At 31.9% G+C, this 17,762-nt stretch overlaps 1 protein-coding gene and 1 pseudogene across 7 annotated transcripts; one reads left to right on the forward strand and one right to left on the reverse strand.

Annotated features, from left to right (window-relative positions):
- The first annotated feature begins 2,983 nt into the window (after positions 1-2,983).
- On the forward strand, positions 2,984-3,103 carry LOC114254920 (annotated as a pseudogene).
- Positions 3,104-9,926: 6,823 nt separating this feature from the next.
- LOC105830227 lies at positions 9,927-16,727 on the reverse strand. Of its 7 annotated transcripts, none has more exons than XR_001138551.3 (4): positions 15,790-16,716; positions 12,906-13,020; positions 12,352-12,844; positions 9,927-10,300 (listed from the first exon to the last, which is right to left on the reverse strand). XR_001138551.3 is itself a non-coding variant. In XM_036284233.1 (4 exons), exons 2-4 carry the CDS (start codon positions 12,981-12,983, stop codon positions 10,075-10,077), a joined length of 546 nt encoding a protein of 181 aa, XP_036140126.1. In that variant the 5' UTR covers positions 12,984-13,020; positions 13,301-16,715; the 3' UTR covers positions 9,927-10,074. The 7 variants fall into 7 exon arrangements, 3 of the variants coding, with proteins under 3 accessions (XP_036140126.1, XP_036140124.1, XP_012524885.1); XR_004962549.1 differs by having other exon boundaries at positions 12,339-12,844; XR_001138553.3 differs by having other exon boundaries at positions 12,432-12,844; positions 15,790-16,715.
- Positions 16,728-17,762: the final 1,035 nt, after the last annotated feature.

A 17,762-nucleotide genomic window follows, 5' to 3' on the forward strand; every position in this document is an offset into this window, starting at 1 on the left:
TCACAATAGCTTTTAATTAAATAAATTTACTAGGTAATTGTCTTTTCTATATTTAAATTATACGCGTAAATTATATCACATTTTAAGTATTGCGGGCAAAACGCTGATATGACTAGCCAGCCACTTGTTCCACCATTTCTAATTGGTTAATCATTTTCACATGCAAGAGCATATTTTGACCGATATTCATACATTTATAGTCGATTCTTATTTTTCGATTGTTTCAAGATGCTAATACGGATATTTTATAATTGGTTGATGACATTTTAAGCTAATACTTAAAATAATATCTAAGATGATCTTAAATATAAGACTCGATTACGAATACTGGCACTTGTTTCTTTACACCATAATTTTAGTTTAATAATAATTTAAAAAAAGCATATAATTTTTCTAATATCTGTTTAATCGCTCTAACATGAAATCGCTCGATTTTTTCACATCATCTTCAATTGTTCTGATTGTACTTATGGTCCTTACTAATCCTGTTGTTTTTACTGTGGCTGCTTTGCTGCGCTTTCAGGTTATTGCGCGTATTCTCTCTTTTTGTCACGTGAACAATTTTAGTTCAGTCACTTTGAGTGCAGATGGCGCCACGATATATTGCTCTTCCCGTTCATAGGCTGCGGTCCACTTGACGCTACAAATGCTTCGAAGAGTTTAATTGACCAATCGAAACAAAGATTTTTACAAATTGACCAATCAAAGAATGTTTTGAAATTTTTGTAGCGTCAAGTGGACCGTAGCCATAGTCGAACCTTTTTCAAGATAATGTCAAGTCTCAAGTAATGAGATAGTCTTAAGATAATAATGTGGCTTTGTGTTAAATAAGCGAAACGAAAGAACCAATCAGCATCGCGAAAAAGCGATAATAATACACTTTGATAAATTCCATTATCGATGACATGCCCTTTTTAGAAATAGAGACATTACAGACGCGCGCTTTGCGCGCGCTATTTAACTTTTTGTTTTTTATCTTTTAAAATAAATTGTAACGATAATTGTAACTATCAAAATTGATGAACAGCTGGAAATGACAAAGTGATAGTTTGACAGTTAGAAATAACACGAAATAAAGCAAGTCACGCTTGACAACGAGATAGCGAGACAGCCAATTAACATCTCGGAAAAGCAACAACAATATCAATAACATCACCTTTTTACAAAGTGGATGGATAAAATAAAATAAACCCGTTTGAATAAAAAAACCGTGAAGTTATAGCATTAAAACAAATTTATTTACTGTTTAATGCACTATTTACCATTACATTATTTAATCTGTTAACGGTTACTGCCGTTCCGTAGTTCAATTACAAAACGCATACAATTTTATCAATTTGTTGATATTATCACAAGCCGTTCTCAAGTAGAACGAGTCACAACAATGTCAAAAAATTAATTGTGATTGATCAAAAAGCTATTTTTATTAATTATCTTAGAACATTTAAATGTAAAATAAACCATTGATTGCAGTGGAAGGTAAAGCAGAGCGTGTAAAGTGAGAGGCGAATTAATTGATGTTATTTTTATCTCTTTTTAGTAAAGAGATGAAATGTTTGATTGATTACTGTAGTCTTAAAAAGAGACGAAATGTAACGCATAAATTCATTTGCTTTTCACTTTATACCTTTCTGCTTCTCTTTCCCTTGTAATCAGTTCATTCTACATGCCGATGTTTTAGAACCATTTTGACAACATTTTGATATCTTAATTACATTTTGTTTTGTTTCTGAATGTGTTTTTTAAATTTATGTGATAGATTTTAGAACCTTTTTTTTGCAACATTTTATGACATTTTTCAAAATTTTTTAAGAGTTGTATATAAAATATGTGTGTGTGCAAGATTGAAACTTTTCTGAAACTTTCCGTAACAATTGACGTTATTGAATGGATTTGACATCGATGACGATAATTTAGACAAAGATAAATTCACGATTTTTTAAACTTACTATTTTGTTAAAATTTATATTTTTATATTATTCAAATCAATATAATAAACAAATTTTTTAAATAGGAAGTTTTTACAAATAAGATCTTACATCAATTAACAAAGCCAAAAACATTAAAAAATATCCAAAGAGAGAAGAAATTATATAAAATAATAAAAATATATGTATATATTATGTATACAGTATACACTAAATAAACAGAACAAGTTTAAAAAAAAGAACTATTGAACATAAAATAATAAAGTTTTTGATACACACTTTGGTTATGTTTGTATGTTAAATTGCATGTAATAATTTTTGAAAACTTCTAGGACAGATTTAGAAGACTTATTTTCTCTGAAATAAACAAAGCAATAAAATTTTTAATATAAATAAGTATCACTGACATTCACACTAAAATGAAACCGTGTTATATTAAGATTTAACAAAATAATAGCCCTAGAAATATTGAAGTTCCAATTCTTCAAAAAATTTTGGTTTTTTAAATAAACAACAATAAAATAATAAAAATAGCAATAATAGAATAAAGAATAACAAATTTTAAAGATTTATTTATAATATTTATTTAATTCTAGTATAAACACAACATTCATATAGAATTAAAATTTAATAAAAAAATTATTAAAAATTTTATTGAGTTATTTTGAATAAAAGCCTATTATATTGAATGTCTCTCTCCCTCTCTCTCTCTCTCTCTCTCTCTCTCTCTCTCTTTCTCTCTTTCTCTCTGTTTCTTTCTCCCCCCTCCACACACACATCAGCAAAGATTTACCAATATATTTATTAAAAAAGTGTTTTATATTGCAATATTTTACCATAAAATTTAGAACTTATATTCACTTATTTTATTAATTCTTGTCATGGAAATTTTAATTTTTTCTGTTAGTCATTTAATGAAATTTTAATTTGTTTTATTAATTATGTAGAATATAATTTTTTCTCTAAACACATGCATCTGTGTTCTACATAATATTAACATATTTTATATACTAATATTTCACAGTATATCTGAAAAAAATAAAAACCTATCTATCGTCAACAGCCATATCACGTTTTAAAGTACCAGTTCTCGTCCGATCACTGAAGTCAAGTAACGTTGAGCATGGTTAGTACTTGGATGGGTGACCGCTTGGGAACACCATGTGCCGTTAACATTATTTTTGCTAGTTTAAACTGTGGTAACGCCAAAAATTGTTTTTTTTAAATATATTTGCACATATATCTTTAAAAAAAAAATTGTATATATATTTTTTTACATACAGATATGTAAGTTATTTTAGATCAATTTTATATAAAAACTAGCATAGAAAAAAATAGCTCAATAAAATTTTTAATAAATTTTTAATAAGTTTTAATTTTATATAAATGTTGTCCATAGTAGAATTAAATAAATATTATAGACAAAGCTTTAAAATTTATCTTTTTTTTTATTATTTCCATTTTTATTACTTTATTGGTTTTTTATTAAAAAAAAAAAAAAAAAATTTTAATTGCGACTTTAATGTTTCGGGGGCTATTATTTTGTTAAATCTTAATATAACTATTTCATTTTAGTACGAATGTCAGTGCTCATTTATGTTAATATTTGTTGGTTTGTTTGTTTTAGAGAGAATAAGTCTTCTAAATCTGTCCTAGAAGCTTTCAAAAATTATTACATGTAGTTTAAACATAACCAAAATGTGTATCCAAAACCTTATTATTTTATGTTCAATTGTTTTTCTGCTTTTATGACAACAGGATAAACATTAATTAGCAGTGGCTATATAATAACGTAGTATAACAATACTAATAAAAACACATACAAAAGATTCTTTTACTTTCTTAATTATCTAAACAGATCATGTTTTTACATATAAGTATTAATAAAACAATGTTTAATATCCAAGAAATAAAAAAAAATCTTTAAAAAGCATATGGGTTTTATTGGTGATTTTTTTAAGTACCTATTATTTTAAGTATGTATAAATTTTCATTAAAGTAAAATTTTTTTGTAGCTCTCAAAAATAAATTTACAGCAAAAGCATATCTAAATCATGTGCAAATAGAAAAAATACATGATGATATCATTGTTACTTCAAAAAAATGTTTTTAATGACAGTTTAAAATCTGTTTCAAAATTGTGATATTATAAATAAGTTTTCCGCCCATTTTTCTACTAAATATATAAATATAAAAAAACGATTTATTTAAACTGAGAGATTATAACGAAAACAAGTTATTTAAAAAAAGAAAAGTTTTAAGATAAGCTTCACATGGACCAAGTTATAATCCAAGGAGCAAGCTGTAATTTTTTAAGCTTATAAAAAGAAACAGATTTTAGTCTTGCGTGTTTGTATATATTTTAATGATTTTATGTTCAATGTTAAGTTTATATGAACAAGTTGCGCGTCTATATATCTTCACACTTTCATACTAACAAATCTTAAACAAGTGATTCTGTGCATTTTGTCGCGCGCCTAAGAATACTGGGAAGTGATGTGAGAATTGAAAAAATATAAATAAAGTGAAGCTAAATGTCGTTTAATCCGTTAGAAAAGTAGTGCGTCGCATAAGCCTATTGTGTGCCACGTAATACAGATAATTGCGACTGTTTCAATTCACACACGGCTCGATAGTTACATTGGCTGAGTGCCAGACGTGGTCGCGAACGTGCAGCTCATACAAACAAACCCTGGCGGTCGCTGATGACTATCTTCCTACTGGGTTGAAAACTAATTTGTAGGGTGCGAGGAGTGCGAGTGCCGAGTGCTTCATAAGCACAATTTGCGACAAAGAAAAAAAAAACAAATATCGTCCATAAATAGCATTGATTTTCCGCGAAACGAAATAATAGCGGAAGTAATTGTGAGACTTTTGATGGCGCGCACCGATCAATTATATACATCGCGAAAAGCGCTCCCCTTTGATTCGGACGAATAAAATGTCAAAGTATAATGCCGACCGAAAAAGAAGGCTAAGATCGCGAGCGCGGTGTGCTAAAACGTAAAAATCTATTACTGATTTTAAAAGCTAGGGCCAATAACCTCATTTACATTTTATAGCCGGCTGCTCTATCTTGATTTGGGCGGCAAGTAGGTCCGGTGTGTTTCTCGCCCTGGAAACCGGAAAAGGAACACCGAGAGCGCTGAAGAGAGAGAGAGAGAGAGAGAGAGAGAGAGAGAGAGAGAGAGAGAGAGAAAGGAGAGAAAGCTATGTATCGATGGCGAAAGAACGGACCGACAGGTCGAGGTGGTCCCTGAAGCATATATATACTAAAGTTTACGACCACGCCCCTGATCGGAACCTGTGCCGGACACGATTCTCCACTTGGCTCCAACCCGAGTGTCGTCACTTTGGAACTCCTCCTGTATCGTTCGACAATGCCCGGAGCTAATCCGCCGCTAAAATCGCGTCGCATTCTTAAACTCTGAATTGGGATTTAAATCGCCTTTTCCACACGCTGGAAGGGAATTTCGCTGCACAATTTTATATTGCAAGTTATCAGTTTTCTTCATAATCCTAAATACTGATTGCATTTTTGTTGGTATCGTAATACATACTCCCTAGTAGTAAAAATTGACGCAATATTAAAAAGTAATATAAAGACAATATTCCCAATATTGGTTCAATATTGTAAAGTGGACGTTTTATCTTATTTAGCCAATTTGTCTAAGCAGAAATATTGGTTCAATATTGGTTCAGCATTGGGCCAATATTGAACCAATCGATTTTTTACATTGGATATTAATTGCATTCTAATTTGGAGCCAATATTTTATGACCCATATTGGCCTTACATTGGGAAAACATTGGCCAATGCATTCCCAATATAATCAATGCATTCCCAATATAATCAATGCATTCCCAATATAATCAATGCATTCCCAATATTTAGCCAATATTAGTCAATATACTGCCAATGCATTTTGCTACTAGGGTTGCTACCAAATTTGCAGCAACAGATCAGTCCGCATTTGTTGACAAATTGGTGTCATCACGATATGACAACTTACAGGCGACTTTGAAATTGTCATTAAAATTCTATTGTTGTTATAAAATTACCATAATAAATGTGAGACCATACAATGCTATTATTTTGTCGACAGCGCGAGGTAATTCAATGTCGCTTATTTCATTGAAGGCAGATGTACGGCAAGTTGCTAGCATAATAAGCAATCACAGATTTCCATGATTTTGCTGAGTTTATTATTTGGGAAGCGATCTGCCGCAAACGATAAAAAAGTTTTCAAACTTCTGAGAGTCTCTCTAGTTTTTCTTTGTTGGCTAGTCGAAGATTTCTTTATAACTATAATCCGTTACAAAGTATCGTGTAACGATAACAAAAATTCCACAGTGTCATGTCACATCGGAAATTCGAGCGTCCGCCAAAGTCCGCACTCGGGTAGTCGCGTCGCTATTGTCGCAATAGTTTCCTAATAATGCGTCCGATAACGCGAGGAATGCGATATGGAGTACCGCACCGTGGATCGAAAGCCCTTATTAGATCGATCCTGCATCTGTCTCGACCCCCCCCCCCCCTCCTCTTGGTATCCACGGGGCCAACCGCCGTGGATCACACGCGCGCGTTTCCACGTTCCCGAATACGAGGTGACACGAGGAAGCTGTCCTTCCCCTCCTGCACTCCACGGCCTAGGTTTGAATTCCTCGGGTTGATCATTAGGACGGTATACCTGTGTCTACAATCTTTTGTAGTGGCCTGTTACCTTCGCTGGGCCACAATGCCTCGGGCCCCGACAAGTGTTTTCGTATCTGATTGACCCATCTCCGGGGCAGGGCCTCCGACAAACGGCTAATTTTTCTTCGAGCTAACGACCTTCGTATACCTGACGTCCTCCATCTCCTTTCCTACCCCTCCCCCCTCACCATCTTCTCCATTCCAACCTTCTTATCCAATTTCGCTTCTTTTGTCTTTTCCCGCTGCTGCTGCTGCTGCTGCTGCTACGTAGCTTTTTGCGTCCATCTATCGCGAAACTGCGAAGTCACCGGAAACACTCGCGAGCCGGCCGTTCTCAGCTCTAGGGTAGGACCCATCGCCTCTCTCTCTCCTGTCCTCCCGCACTCGCGACCCTTTGCGCCCCGCCCTCGCTCTCTTACCTCTTTCGAAACAAACGCTGAGAGAGGAATCGGGCTGAGGCCGGACGGCGTTCGTTCTCCACTACAGAGTGGAGACCACCTACCGCGCGGGAACGGCGTATCCTTTCGTGTCCTGTTGAGGACCTGCCGCGAGGAGGATCAGCTTTTTTTTACCGTTACTCATTTCTTCGCGGAATTCAGCGGACATTACAAGAGAGAGAGACGGGGGGGGAGGGGAGAGATAAAAAGCTTGTCGCTCTAAACTTTACTTCTTGCCGCTTAAATGCCACTTAAATAAGTGAAAATATGGAGTGAGTCATGAAAGAAAAATGCCGCCACCGAATTCTCCAAGGAAAAAATTTTTTGGTGAAGTTCCATTTGTATGTCCATATCCCAGGACCTTTTCTTGACAGCTTAGAGTGTTAATAATGCATTTTCTTACTAGGAGGTTTCCTGATACTTAATAGTCAAAGAAAGAACTGTTAAACATGTTTTTAAATAGGACTAAAATACAACATTTTTTATGTTTGATCTTATTAGAAATATATAAGTATTGTCTGATACACACACAATATTATTCTAGTACATATATTTTAGAAACAATTATCAGTTCGCCATGCTAATTTGATTTGGTTTTCTATGGCGTTTATGATTATGTCACGTTATGTCGTACTTTACATTGTCAAGTATATTTTTTTATATTACATATTAAAACATTAATTTTTAATGAAGCCGTAAAATGTTTAAAATTGTTTACCTTAAGTATCTTATTTTCTTAATTAAAAATAAACAAATCTCATAAGAATGGGTTCAGTCTCATTTTTGATTTCTTGGTAAAAATAAAATTATTCGCGTGAATTTTATGACAACTTTAAATATGTTACGGCTTCAAAAATCGAAGTTTCAATATGTGTTATGAAAAAGGAAGATTACTAATTATTTGACCGAATAATTACGATAAAAGAAACACGACTCTCTATTTAATACGATTTAACCGATTTTAACACAATATTTCTTGTTTATCGAGACGATAATCGACCTTAAACAAATAGGAAATCAAATTTATTAATTGTATCGTAAAAAATTGAATTACTTTAGTTTACTTTGATACTTTTGACAGAACCTCTTTAAAAGTGCGTTCACCAAAACATTGAATTTATGTTTAAAAGCTATGCATTATTAATTGATATAGCCTTTTACAATATGTTTATTACATATAATAATATTAACACGATAATATTTATGCTAAAATAATCCATAATCCATAATCGATTATGAAATAAATTTCAAATTTCCGCATACTAAATGCGACATTCAGGAAGACGAAACTTCCACCCTAATATAATATAAGGTAAGACCATGTCAGTTTAAATTAACATATAAGAAATCGCAAGCAGTGATTCCCTAACTAAAAGTTACAATAATACTCAATAATAACTTTTTAGTCATATAATCTTTATAAAAGAATAAATAAGTATAAAAATAACTTGGATATATATGCTTATAATTTTATCTCTTCGTAATCTTTCTTCATTATTTCTTCATAAAAAATTATACTTTTTAATACATATATATATTAAATACTAATAGCAATAAAGATTTGGAAGAGAAAATAGAAATTACACTGTTGTATCAAAATTACAATATTAATATGGATAAGTAAAAATAGAGATTACAAGTAAGGTCATATATAAGTGTCATTTGCGGATTAATAATTTGCCAACTGCGCGAATTATGTTTTAAATTGCGTACTGTACAATTTTAATTAACCCCATTCTGGAAAATTCCCTTTTTCTCTCTTTTATAATTCTTTAATTTTTCTTTGAACAAATTAAGAGATATGGCACAGAAGAGAATGATAGTTGCAAAATAAGTATTCAGTCATTTATACAGATTATGAAACAAGCAAATCTACCTGAACGGTTGGCAAAGTGTTAATAATTCATTTCATATCTGAAAATCCTATTTTGCTTTTAATAGCTAATTACGTCTCGCGCGTTGCTTTAAAAGTAATTAAGTTTTGAAGAAAACACCATATTCTTTAAATTTCTGCCTCATATGAGCCATAAATTAGCTAGCTATTGGATCTTACATTTTATGAGTCATTAAAAACGATTTATAGTCAACGATTTATTAATCTCAATCATTTTAGTTAAGACTGCATAGTTAAGATTATTAAAAAATGCTTGTGTTACGATAAATAAATACATTTTGCATTACATTAAAAATTCTAACTAATGTAACATAGATTAAAATATTTTCATTGATGAAGAGTCACCCCTGTCAAAACTGCCAACATCTCCTATTGACACAAATTCTAATTTGTATATAAATATAATAACACTTTTTTTGTAAAGAAAAGAAAACTATGTAATAATATTTTTTGTTTTAATATTTTTATCCACTATAGTCTATTTTAATTTAAAAAATGTATAACGTATTTATAAATTTAGAAAAAAAATGTATAAATCAGACTTCAAGATTGCAAATTTCAGAAATAAAATGTCTTTAGAAAATTAGAAGAAATTTACAAACATTATCCCTCTTTCTTTGCATTAGTTTTTTCTATTCGTTGCTATTTAAATTTGTATAAAGTTGGATATTAGACCGTGTGAATAACACAAGAAATAACAGAAAATTACTCGATCGGACCAGATCTTTTAAAAAACTGCCAATATAGTTACTAGACTTAAAATGTAATCATAAACTAAAGCTAAAAATAACATTTTAAATTAATTCAATCGTCAAGTTTTAACGATGCTACAAACTTAAAAATCTATAAGAAACTTATTGCAAAAAAAATACCCTAGCCAGGATTCAAATCTACAGTTTCCTCATTTAATGATAGATGTATGATTATATCAGCATGTAGTTTAAGGAATTGAAAAACATTTAATATTTAATAATTTATATAAAAAATATTTAATAATTTATATAAAAATATTAAGCAACAAGCTTCGATCAAGAAAGGGCACTCCCTTTTATTTCATGAAATATTGTATCACATTATTTTATTTTTAATTTACTCTTAACTTTTTTCACGTTAATTGCAATTAGAAAACCAGATGCACCCTGCGCTGGTCATGGCCTATCTGATCTCGGAGGAAAATTTTCGTCCCATCATTCTGTGCTGTTAAATATCTTCCTTCGCTTCTTCTGGTAAAGAATTCCTTCAGCTTATCTTTGAAAAGAAATATTTGAGATAATTCATGGGACAATTCACAGGATGATCTTCGCACCGCTTTTCTCACGTCTATCCGAATTATTGAAATTGTTTTCCTGAAAAGAGGCATTTTCAATGTTTCCTGTACTTTGAACAAGATAAAAAAGACAAACACGACAAAAGAGAAAAAGAGAAAGAAAAGGAAGAGAGAAGGATGTGTGTATTGAAAATGTGTCTAAAAGGGATCAATCTTATTCACAGAAGTATCTGTTAATCTTTAAACTGACAAAGGGAATCCGACAATCGGTCATCACCGATCAATGAAGTTATGTAAGTGTGTGGTATTCACGTTTAACTTACACTGCGATGAAGTTATTGAACCCAATATTCAGGCATTCTTAAGAAAATGACGATGAAAGTTTTTCCTAGGAATATTATCAATTATTTCTTTACACAAATAATTTTTATTAACAGTAATTTGTGTATAATTAGTTGCAAAATTGATTTGTATAATGTGTTTTTTATATCAAAAATATTTGTTCATGCTCTGACCTTATTTTCAATGATTAATTTTCACCATCTTGTTGGTGTAGCCATGAACTATTTATTAATATTGCTAGAAAAACTTTTATCACTATTTTCTCAAGAATATTTGATACTGAATAGTGGATTCTTAATCATGATATAAGGTACCAGCGAAACCAAACTTTATGTAAATTAATTGTATTCTTTTTATAAATGTGTACTAAAGTATGATACTGTTCAATAAAAAAAAAATAACACTAAAACAGAATTAATCAGTTGCAATAATGCTTTTAGACACTAAATACTAATGTTAAGAAAAGTTATTTTTTGCTGAAATATGCTATCAATATATTATTTTTAGACAGAGAGAGAGAAAGAGAGAGAGAGAGAGAGAGAGAGAAAGTGTGTGTGTATGTGTGTGTGTACATAATTTGTAAATCTATTGAGAGTCGTATCGATAACATTTTTAACACAAAGAACTTTGTTATCGAAAGATGCTTGATAAGTAAAATACTCAAATAGACTTAAAATGACTTTTAATTAGTATCTCTAAGTGCGAAAACAAAATAAACTGATTTATTTTATGACAAAAAAATTAGGTAGACTTCAATTATATGATCCTCCGACAATTCGTTTAGAAATCCGAAAATATATACGTGCCTTTTGGAACTTATATGTGTTTCTTAATAAAAAATTATCTCGCTTTCTATTATACTGTCATGTCAGTTTGAAGATTCTGTGTTATATTCTGACCAATACTGTAATCGAGATTAGTCTGTTCTGCTATTATTCAATATCTAAATATAATCATACATAAAGTACAGTTATGTATATATATAATTAATAATTACATAATCAAAAAGAGAAGTATCCTAAACGGTTAATTTTAAATTATGTAGACATATAAATTACAGATATGTAAATAACGCACTAAGAAAAAAATGTTAATTTGACTAAATTTTTCAACTTGATTATATAAATTTCTTCAGTTCAAGTATTTATGCATTTAACTTAAATACATAAAAAACTTGAGCTTCAATTTAACTATTTATATATTTGTCTAAAATATATAAATAGTTGAATCAAAAAAATTTAATTAAGTCAAAAAATTTAGTCAAATTAATAACTTTTTTCTCAGTGCAGAAAATATTAAACAACAATCAATTCAATTTTGACCGTTTAGAGTGCTTTTCTTTTTTAAATATGTTAGTTTAGTTCATAGATTTTTAACTAAACTTTGAGTCGCGAAGAATTTTTTACGACGGTAGGATTGAAATGAGATTTTTTAAAAATAAATTACAATTATTAAACTTCTTGTACATACAATGACGACTTGCATTAATGTCAAAGCTGTTACACACCACACACACACACACACGCGCGCGCGCGCGCGCGCGAATAGATAAAGAAATGAATAAAAATAAAGTGCATTAAGTGCAAAATAGATTTATAAAGTTATATTATAAAAAAATCAAAAAAATAGGACGAGTAAAGTGGAATAAATAATCAATTCATTATCCCTTCCTCATATTCCCTAAAGTTAGAATAGGCCGCGTTCTACCTAAATTTAAAAAATCCTAATTTAGTATCATTTACTATTGCAACTATGTTTTAGTTATACGAAGATACCAGTTAGTATTACTCGATTTCTCAGAGGAAGAATGAAATCGAAGATTGGCGCAAAGATTGTGCGGGACGAGTATTCGATACTGGAGTACCAACGTGCGCCGTCGCGTTGACCACCGCCTTCAAGAATGGAGATACGGAATTACATATCGTCGTTCATCGTGCAACCTCTCATTTCCCTCCTACTGCAATCAGCGGCATTTAAGCCTGGCTTTCGAGCGTTTAAGCATTTAGCTGCTTCCGCCATATCTCGCGGTGGTCTCATACCGGGCATACTTTTTTCGCGGAACTGGACGGCTCTCCCTCGTTCGGTTCCTGGAAGAACGGACGCGGCGATGGACGCTGGCATGTCGTCGCATGTTACCAACAGGAATTGTCACTAAGTCACCGTTGATCCTCATTCGCGTAATCATTGAAGAGGAATCCCGGAATCGACCGTCCGTGGAATTAAGGGCGGCTGGATGACCCGAAGCCGACGGCTTATCAGGAAAAAAAGTTGGAATTTGTATCTGTAGAAGATAAAATCTATTTTAAAAAAAAGTGTTGCTCCAAGTATATATGTTGTTTTACCTGAAAGATGACACACAATAGCTTCGGTACCATCCTATGTTGAATCACAGCGCATAAAATATCATCATTGTTTGCCATGTCATTTCTACACAATTTTTATGCGTCCTTGAAATGTCTGAGAAAACAAAATATGTGCAATGAAAGAACACGGTAACATATTTTCCACGGTTCTCGGGATAAAAAGCAAATTCCATAATTTTGTTTCATTAAAAAGGGGAAGTGGCTTATAACATTTATATCACATTCTCGAATCTTAGATAAATATTAATAAATCTGCATAAGCAAATAAAAAATATTGGTTTACTAATATAAGATGCATAAATTATCTGATTAAAAAAATTAAAACAAATTTGATTCATAATCAAGACTTGAGCCATATAAGGATAATGCTGTACCGTCACTTTATATGGAACACTTTTATAACTTTTTCGCAACTTAAAAAATTTCAGATACACGAGAGTAAGAGAATCACATTACATTTTATGTGATACACAATATTCAATTATCGTAAGACGTTTTTAAAACACTCAGAAACCGGAACGATTAGAACTTAACGTTTCGTCTATAATCCGATATAAGGCAAGAGTTTCATGTGCCACACACAACTTCTCGCACGTCTGCGTTACGTTATCACCGTATCGATGCCTTCCGAATGGAATTTCGATATCGCCGATCCAAGCGCGAGTGCGTTCTTTCGGAAATCGCCTTCACGGCGCGTTGAATGATTTCGCACCTGGCACCATCGAGAAGCGAGAGCGCGAGAGAGCCAAGAAGTTGGGAAAGGTCAGCCGGAGGGAGGGGGGGGGAGGAGATATCGATATCTTTCAATTTCGCACTTGCCGCACGAGACGAGGGGGCCGGGAGAGAGAGGACCTGGAGGTGAGAAAGGTCAGCCGGACATCTGCGACGAGTTTCGGAATGCATCTTCGCAAGAAGAATCGCCGCGTTGTTTTACGCAAGGCGGAACTTTTATGCCGTCGTCGATACCGCGTTGTGAAACGATCGCGAGAAATCGTGCAAGCGCGGCCATGTGAATAAAAATGTTTGTTTACTCGCCACTTGACGTGAGCAGGATACACACATGCTGCCGGCAAACTCGTATATACTCTGTGTATGTCACGGCAACTCGCAGCGGTATAATTTACCGCTTAATTTACCGCTTGATTATACCGAAGGCTTTCAATAATTGTTTAGCTCAAAAATAATACGTGGAGTTGATCATATTTCGCCCGGTATCACTTGCATCGCTTTTGCACACTACTATGTACTGTACATAACGTGATGTCTTACATTGTTTTCGTGCAAGCGCGAATTTTATTTATCATTACTGATAAATAAATAACGTTTATTTGCTGTTTTAATTCCGAATTTTAATCTGTATTTTATTTTTGCGCGATTTTCACATGCACACGTACACTCGCTTTTTTTCTTAGTATTCATATTTATACGCTTTACTGATTTTCACAACTGCTTCTCTAATTTGAGTCATTGAAATGACTCTGGGATTTGACTATTTTAATATTAAATTTTAGTCTTTTATTTTAATTAATTCTTTATTTCCCTCATTCCTTGGCCTTTTAATTTTCCTAGTTTGCTTTGCACACACAAGCTTGACATTTATAAATAAGCTAATTATCTGATAGTGTCCCAATTATTGGAATTACTCCGATCTTAAATGCTTTTCTAAATTAAAAGATCAAGTATAAGTAGTTTTATGTATGCAGTATTTATGTACAGTGTTCTTGGATTTTTCGTGCAAGTTTTAAAAGTATGTTTGATATATTAAAATATTATAAGAAAAAAATATTACATAAACACAAATTCCAAAATGTTCTATTAAAAAGTTATAATCAAATTATACAATTTGTAAAAAAAAGTTTTTTACATTAGTTTGCATTTCAAAATGCTATCCGTTCAGTACGGTTTTAGCTATGTAAACATTGCTAGACTTCTGTTTGTGAAGAATAATAAAAAACAAAGTTTATCGAACATAAGTCGTGTCAAGAGATGAACTAATATATGAAGAATTACATCGACGCGACTGTAGAAATTAAATAAAATTGACACGAAATTTCTACACAGTGATAAATTCAATATTATATCGATGCTAAATTTGTACTGATGTGGACATAAACATTTTAAAATGCAAACTTAGTGAAAAATTATCTATGGCACAGTTTATACTTTTGCTATAGCACATTTTTTATAAAATATTTTCAAACCTATTCTTATACAGTATTTCTTCTTATTTCAAGCTTATAGAACATACTATTAAAATTTGTATGGAAAATCCAGAGACACTTTGTATAAATATATATAAATATAATTACATTAATATATAAAAAAAAAACATTTAAGGTCTAATTTCCAATTTGGAGCACTGTCTATTGTTTTGTGGAACTGAATCTTTTAGTCATCAAAATTTGCGACGTTTTTTATAAAGACAATTGGTGTATTTTTAATACTATAGAAAAATAAAATTGAGGGAAAAATATTTCCGTTTTCTTTTGAAAAAAAAGCAGAAAAGTGAAACTGTAACAACTTCACTGATAAATCACTTATTCATTAGCGATCTCGAAACCGTTGACGTAGAAGATAATACCTATGACATTATGTCGAAAGAAAGAAAAAGCTGAAGAAATACAGCGAAGAAGAACCGAAAAAGAATCTTTTCTCTTCTAAAATTTTCAAAAGTTTTTCCAAGTCGCAAACATATGGGCTGAAGACGGCGGCGGCTCGTTGTATCGAGTGTGTTCGCACGCTGCACCAATCGAGTCGAGTTTTTTTTTTTTTTTCTTTATAGACACATTGTATTAAAGAAGTGTTTACTTAGATGGCAATAATGAATTGTGCAGCCTTGGAATAAAAATACGATTATGCTTACCGACGCGCATCCTCGGATGGAAAACGGGATGAATTATGATCGGCAACAAGCGTCGATCGATGAGGAATGAGCAAGCTGAATTCCAGCTAAAACCGACCGACCGACGGCTATATAGGCGACTCGTCGTGTTGACGATCAGAAGAGCTTTTTCAAGGGTTTCGCAATGCGCAACACTTAACCGCGTGCATACGTAAACTTCGTGAACTTCCTCTTACGCAACGAGTCGCGCGGAGCGTCGGGTTTTTCTGCGCGCTCGAATTCTTCGCGTGTTTCTTTCCGACGCAACGCAAAAAAAAAAAGACCCAAGGCGTACCTACGTCTCGCGCGCGCCTGTGTAATGCACCGAAGTGCAACCTGTACTCATCTGCATTCCGCCGCTGACGGTGCTGCGCGCAGAAACGCACGAGCGTGTGAATACCAACGTTATAGACGCGACGACCTACCGGGAGTACGGAGTTCGCAACCCCGTCTCGAACGTTCCCGGCGGAGAATTCGCGGCGACTTGTACGAGAAAAGTTTTCGAGTGGATTGTTTTGAAAAGACTTTCCACACTGCCTTGCACTGAGAGAAAAAATGTATCATATTTGGAACTATGTAATGGCATGATAAAAGAAGTTTGGCATATTATTTTTATGGTAAATGTTACTGAAATGTTGCAACATTTTTTTTATTATGTCATGATAATTCTGAATATTATTTTTCTTTCAGTGCAGGGCTGCGAAATAATTTGAAATGATTTATAAATTGAAATAAAAATTGCGTATTAAGTAAAAATAGTATATTTGGCACTTGTGACTATAACTGCATGGTAAAATAATTGGTAGAAGTCATTTTTATGGTTATCATAACTATTAGTAATAATAATTTTTTAAAATTCTATCGACAAAATTTTAATATAAATTATAATTATTTTAAATATTAATATAGTAAGATATTAAGATATGGATAATAAAAAAATAAAATTAACATTTTCACGTAGTAAATTACAATTATAGTAAATAAAACTATTTTTTAGTATTCGATTACTATTTACATAGTAATAATAATTAATAATTACAATGTGCATAGTTGAAACTATAAATATAGTTAGTTTTGAAAATGGTTATAAATTATAGTTAAATATGAATATTTTTTTTCTTTTAATTTATGTTGACATTGTTGAACAGGAAATTAATGTTCTTAGCTTGAAAAAATTGTAGAAAATTTTAAGAAAAACACACACAATTTAAAAGAGAAAAATATTTTAGGTTTTTTCTATTTTTTTCGTTTTCTATATTTTTTTTTAAGATGTCACTTTCATTGACTTTTACATTATTAATTTTCTGTTTTTTTTTTACATTTTTAGTAAGTAATTCAGTATTAAAATATGCAGTTATATGATTATTTGTAAAATTTTTGTTAAAGTTTATGAGGAAATTAATATAAAAATTAATAAGCTAATTAATAGAGTTACTAAGTAAATTTTTTTCTGTAGAATGTGTACTAAATGTCAATTTAAAGTAGACGTCAGTAGTATTGATAATGTAATTGTACCGAATGGAGAATGTTTCATCCTAAAGCTTACATTTGCAAGTTGTGTTTGTGTTATAAAAGATAGAAAAGAAAAACTTATCTACAGTAGAATTTTTGCGCAAGGAGTACAAAAGTTAAAAAGACTGGTACCGTATCTCCTACGACATAATTTTATTCTATATTTTTTGGAAAGAATATTGAAAAGTTAATTTTTATTTTAATTTTATTTTTCCGGAAAAAAATAAGAATACTATACGTAGAGAAAAATTGCAAAATTGTGTCACGCTAGAAAAGTAGCAACGAACGAAACGTAATTGTTTTCTTTTTCTTTTCGCCGTTTGCCTTGAAGACTTTGTTTGGAATAAAGATTCGTGTGATGTACCTCGCGCTTCTGACGTTACTTTAAAATCCAGAACTCGCTTAGAGTAATATTTCCGCGGATTGATACTCCCGAGAGCCGA

The sequence above is a fragment of the Monomorium pharaonis genome, chromosome 1 (assembly GCF_013373865.1).
Source record: "Monomorium pharaonis isolate MP-MQ-018 chromosome 1, ASM1337386v2, whole genome shotgun sequence".
NCBI classification, from domain to species: Eukaryota; Metazoa; Arthropoda; class Insecta; order Hymenoptera; family Formicidae; genus Monomorium; species Monomorium pharaonis.

Bases quoted from the DNA above. Each gene is read 5' to 3' on its own strand.
- LOC105830227 (XM_036284233.1), bottom strand. From the start codon at position 12,983: ATGGCAAACAATGATGATATTTTATGCGCTGTGATTCAACATAGGATG. The intron at 12,845-12,905 runs GTAAAACAACAT...TATCTTCTACAG, and splicing joins TATTGTGTGTCATCTTTCAG to ATACAAATTCCAACTTTTTT. The intron at 10,301-12,602 runs GTATGAGACCAC...GCCTCTTTTCAG, and splicing joins CCGCGAAAAAAGTATGCCCG to GAAAACAATTTCAATAATTC.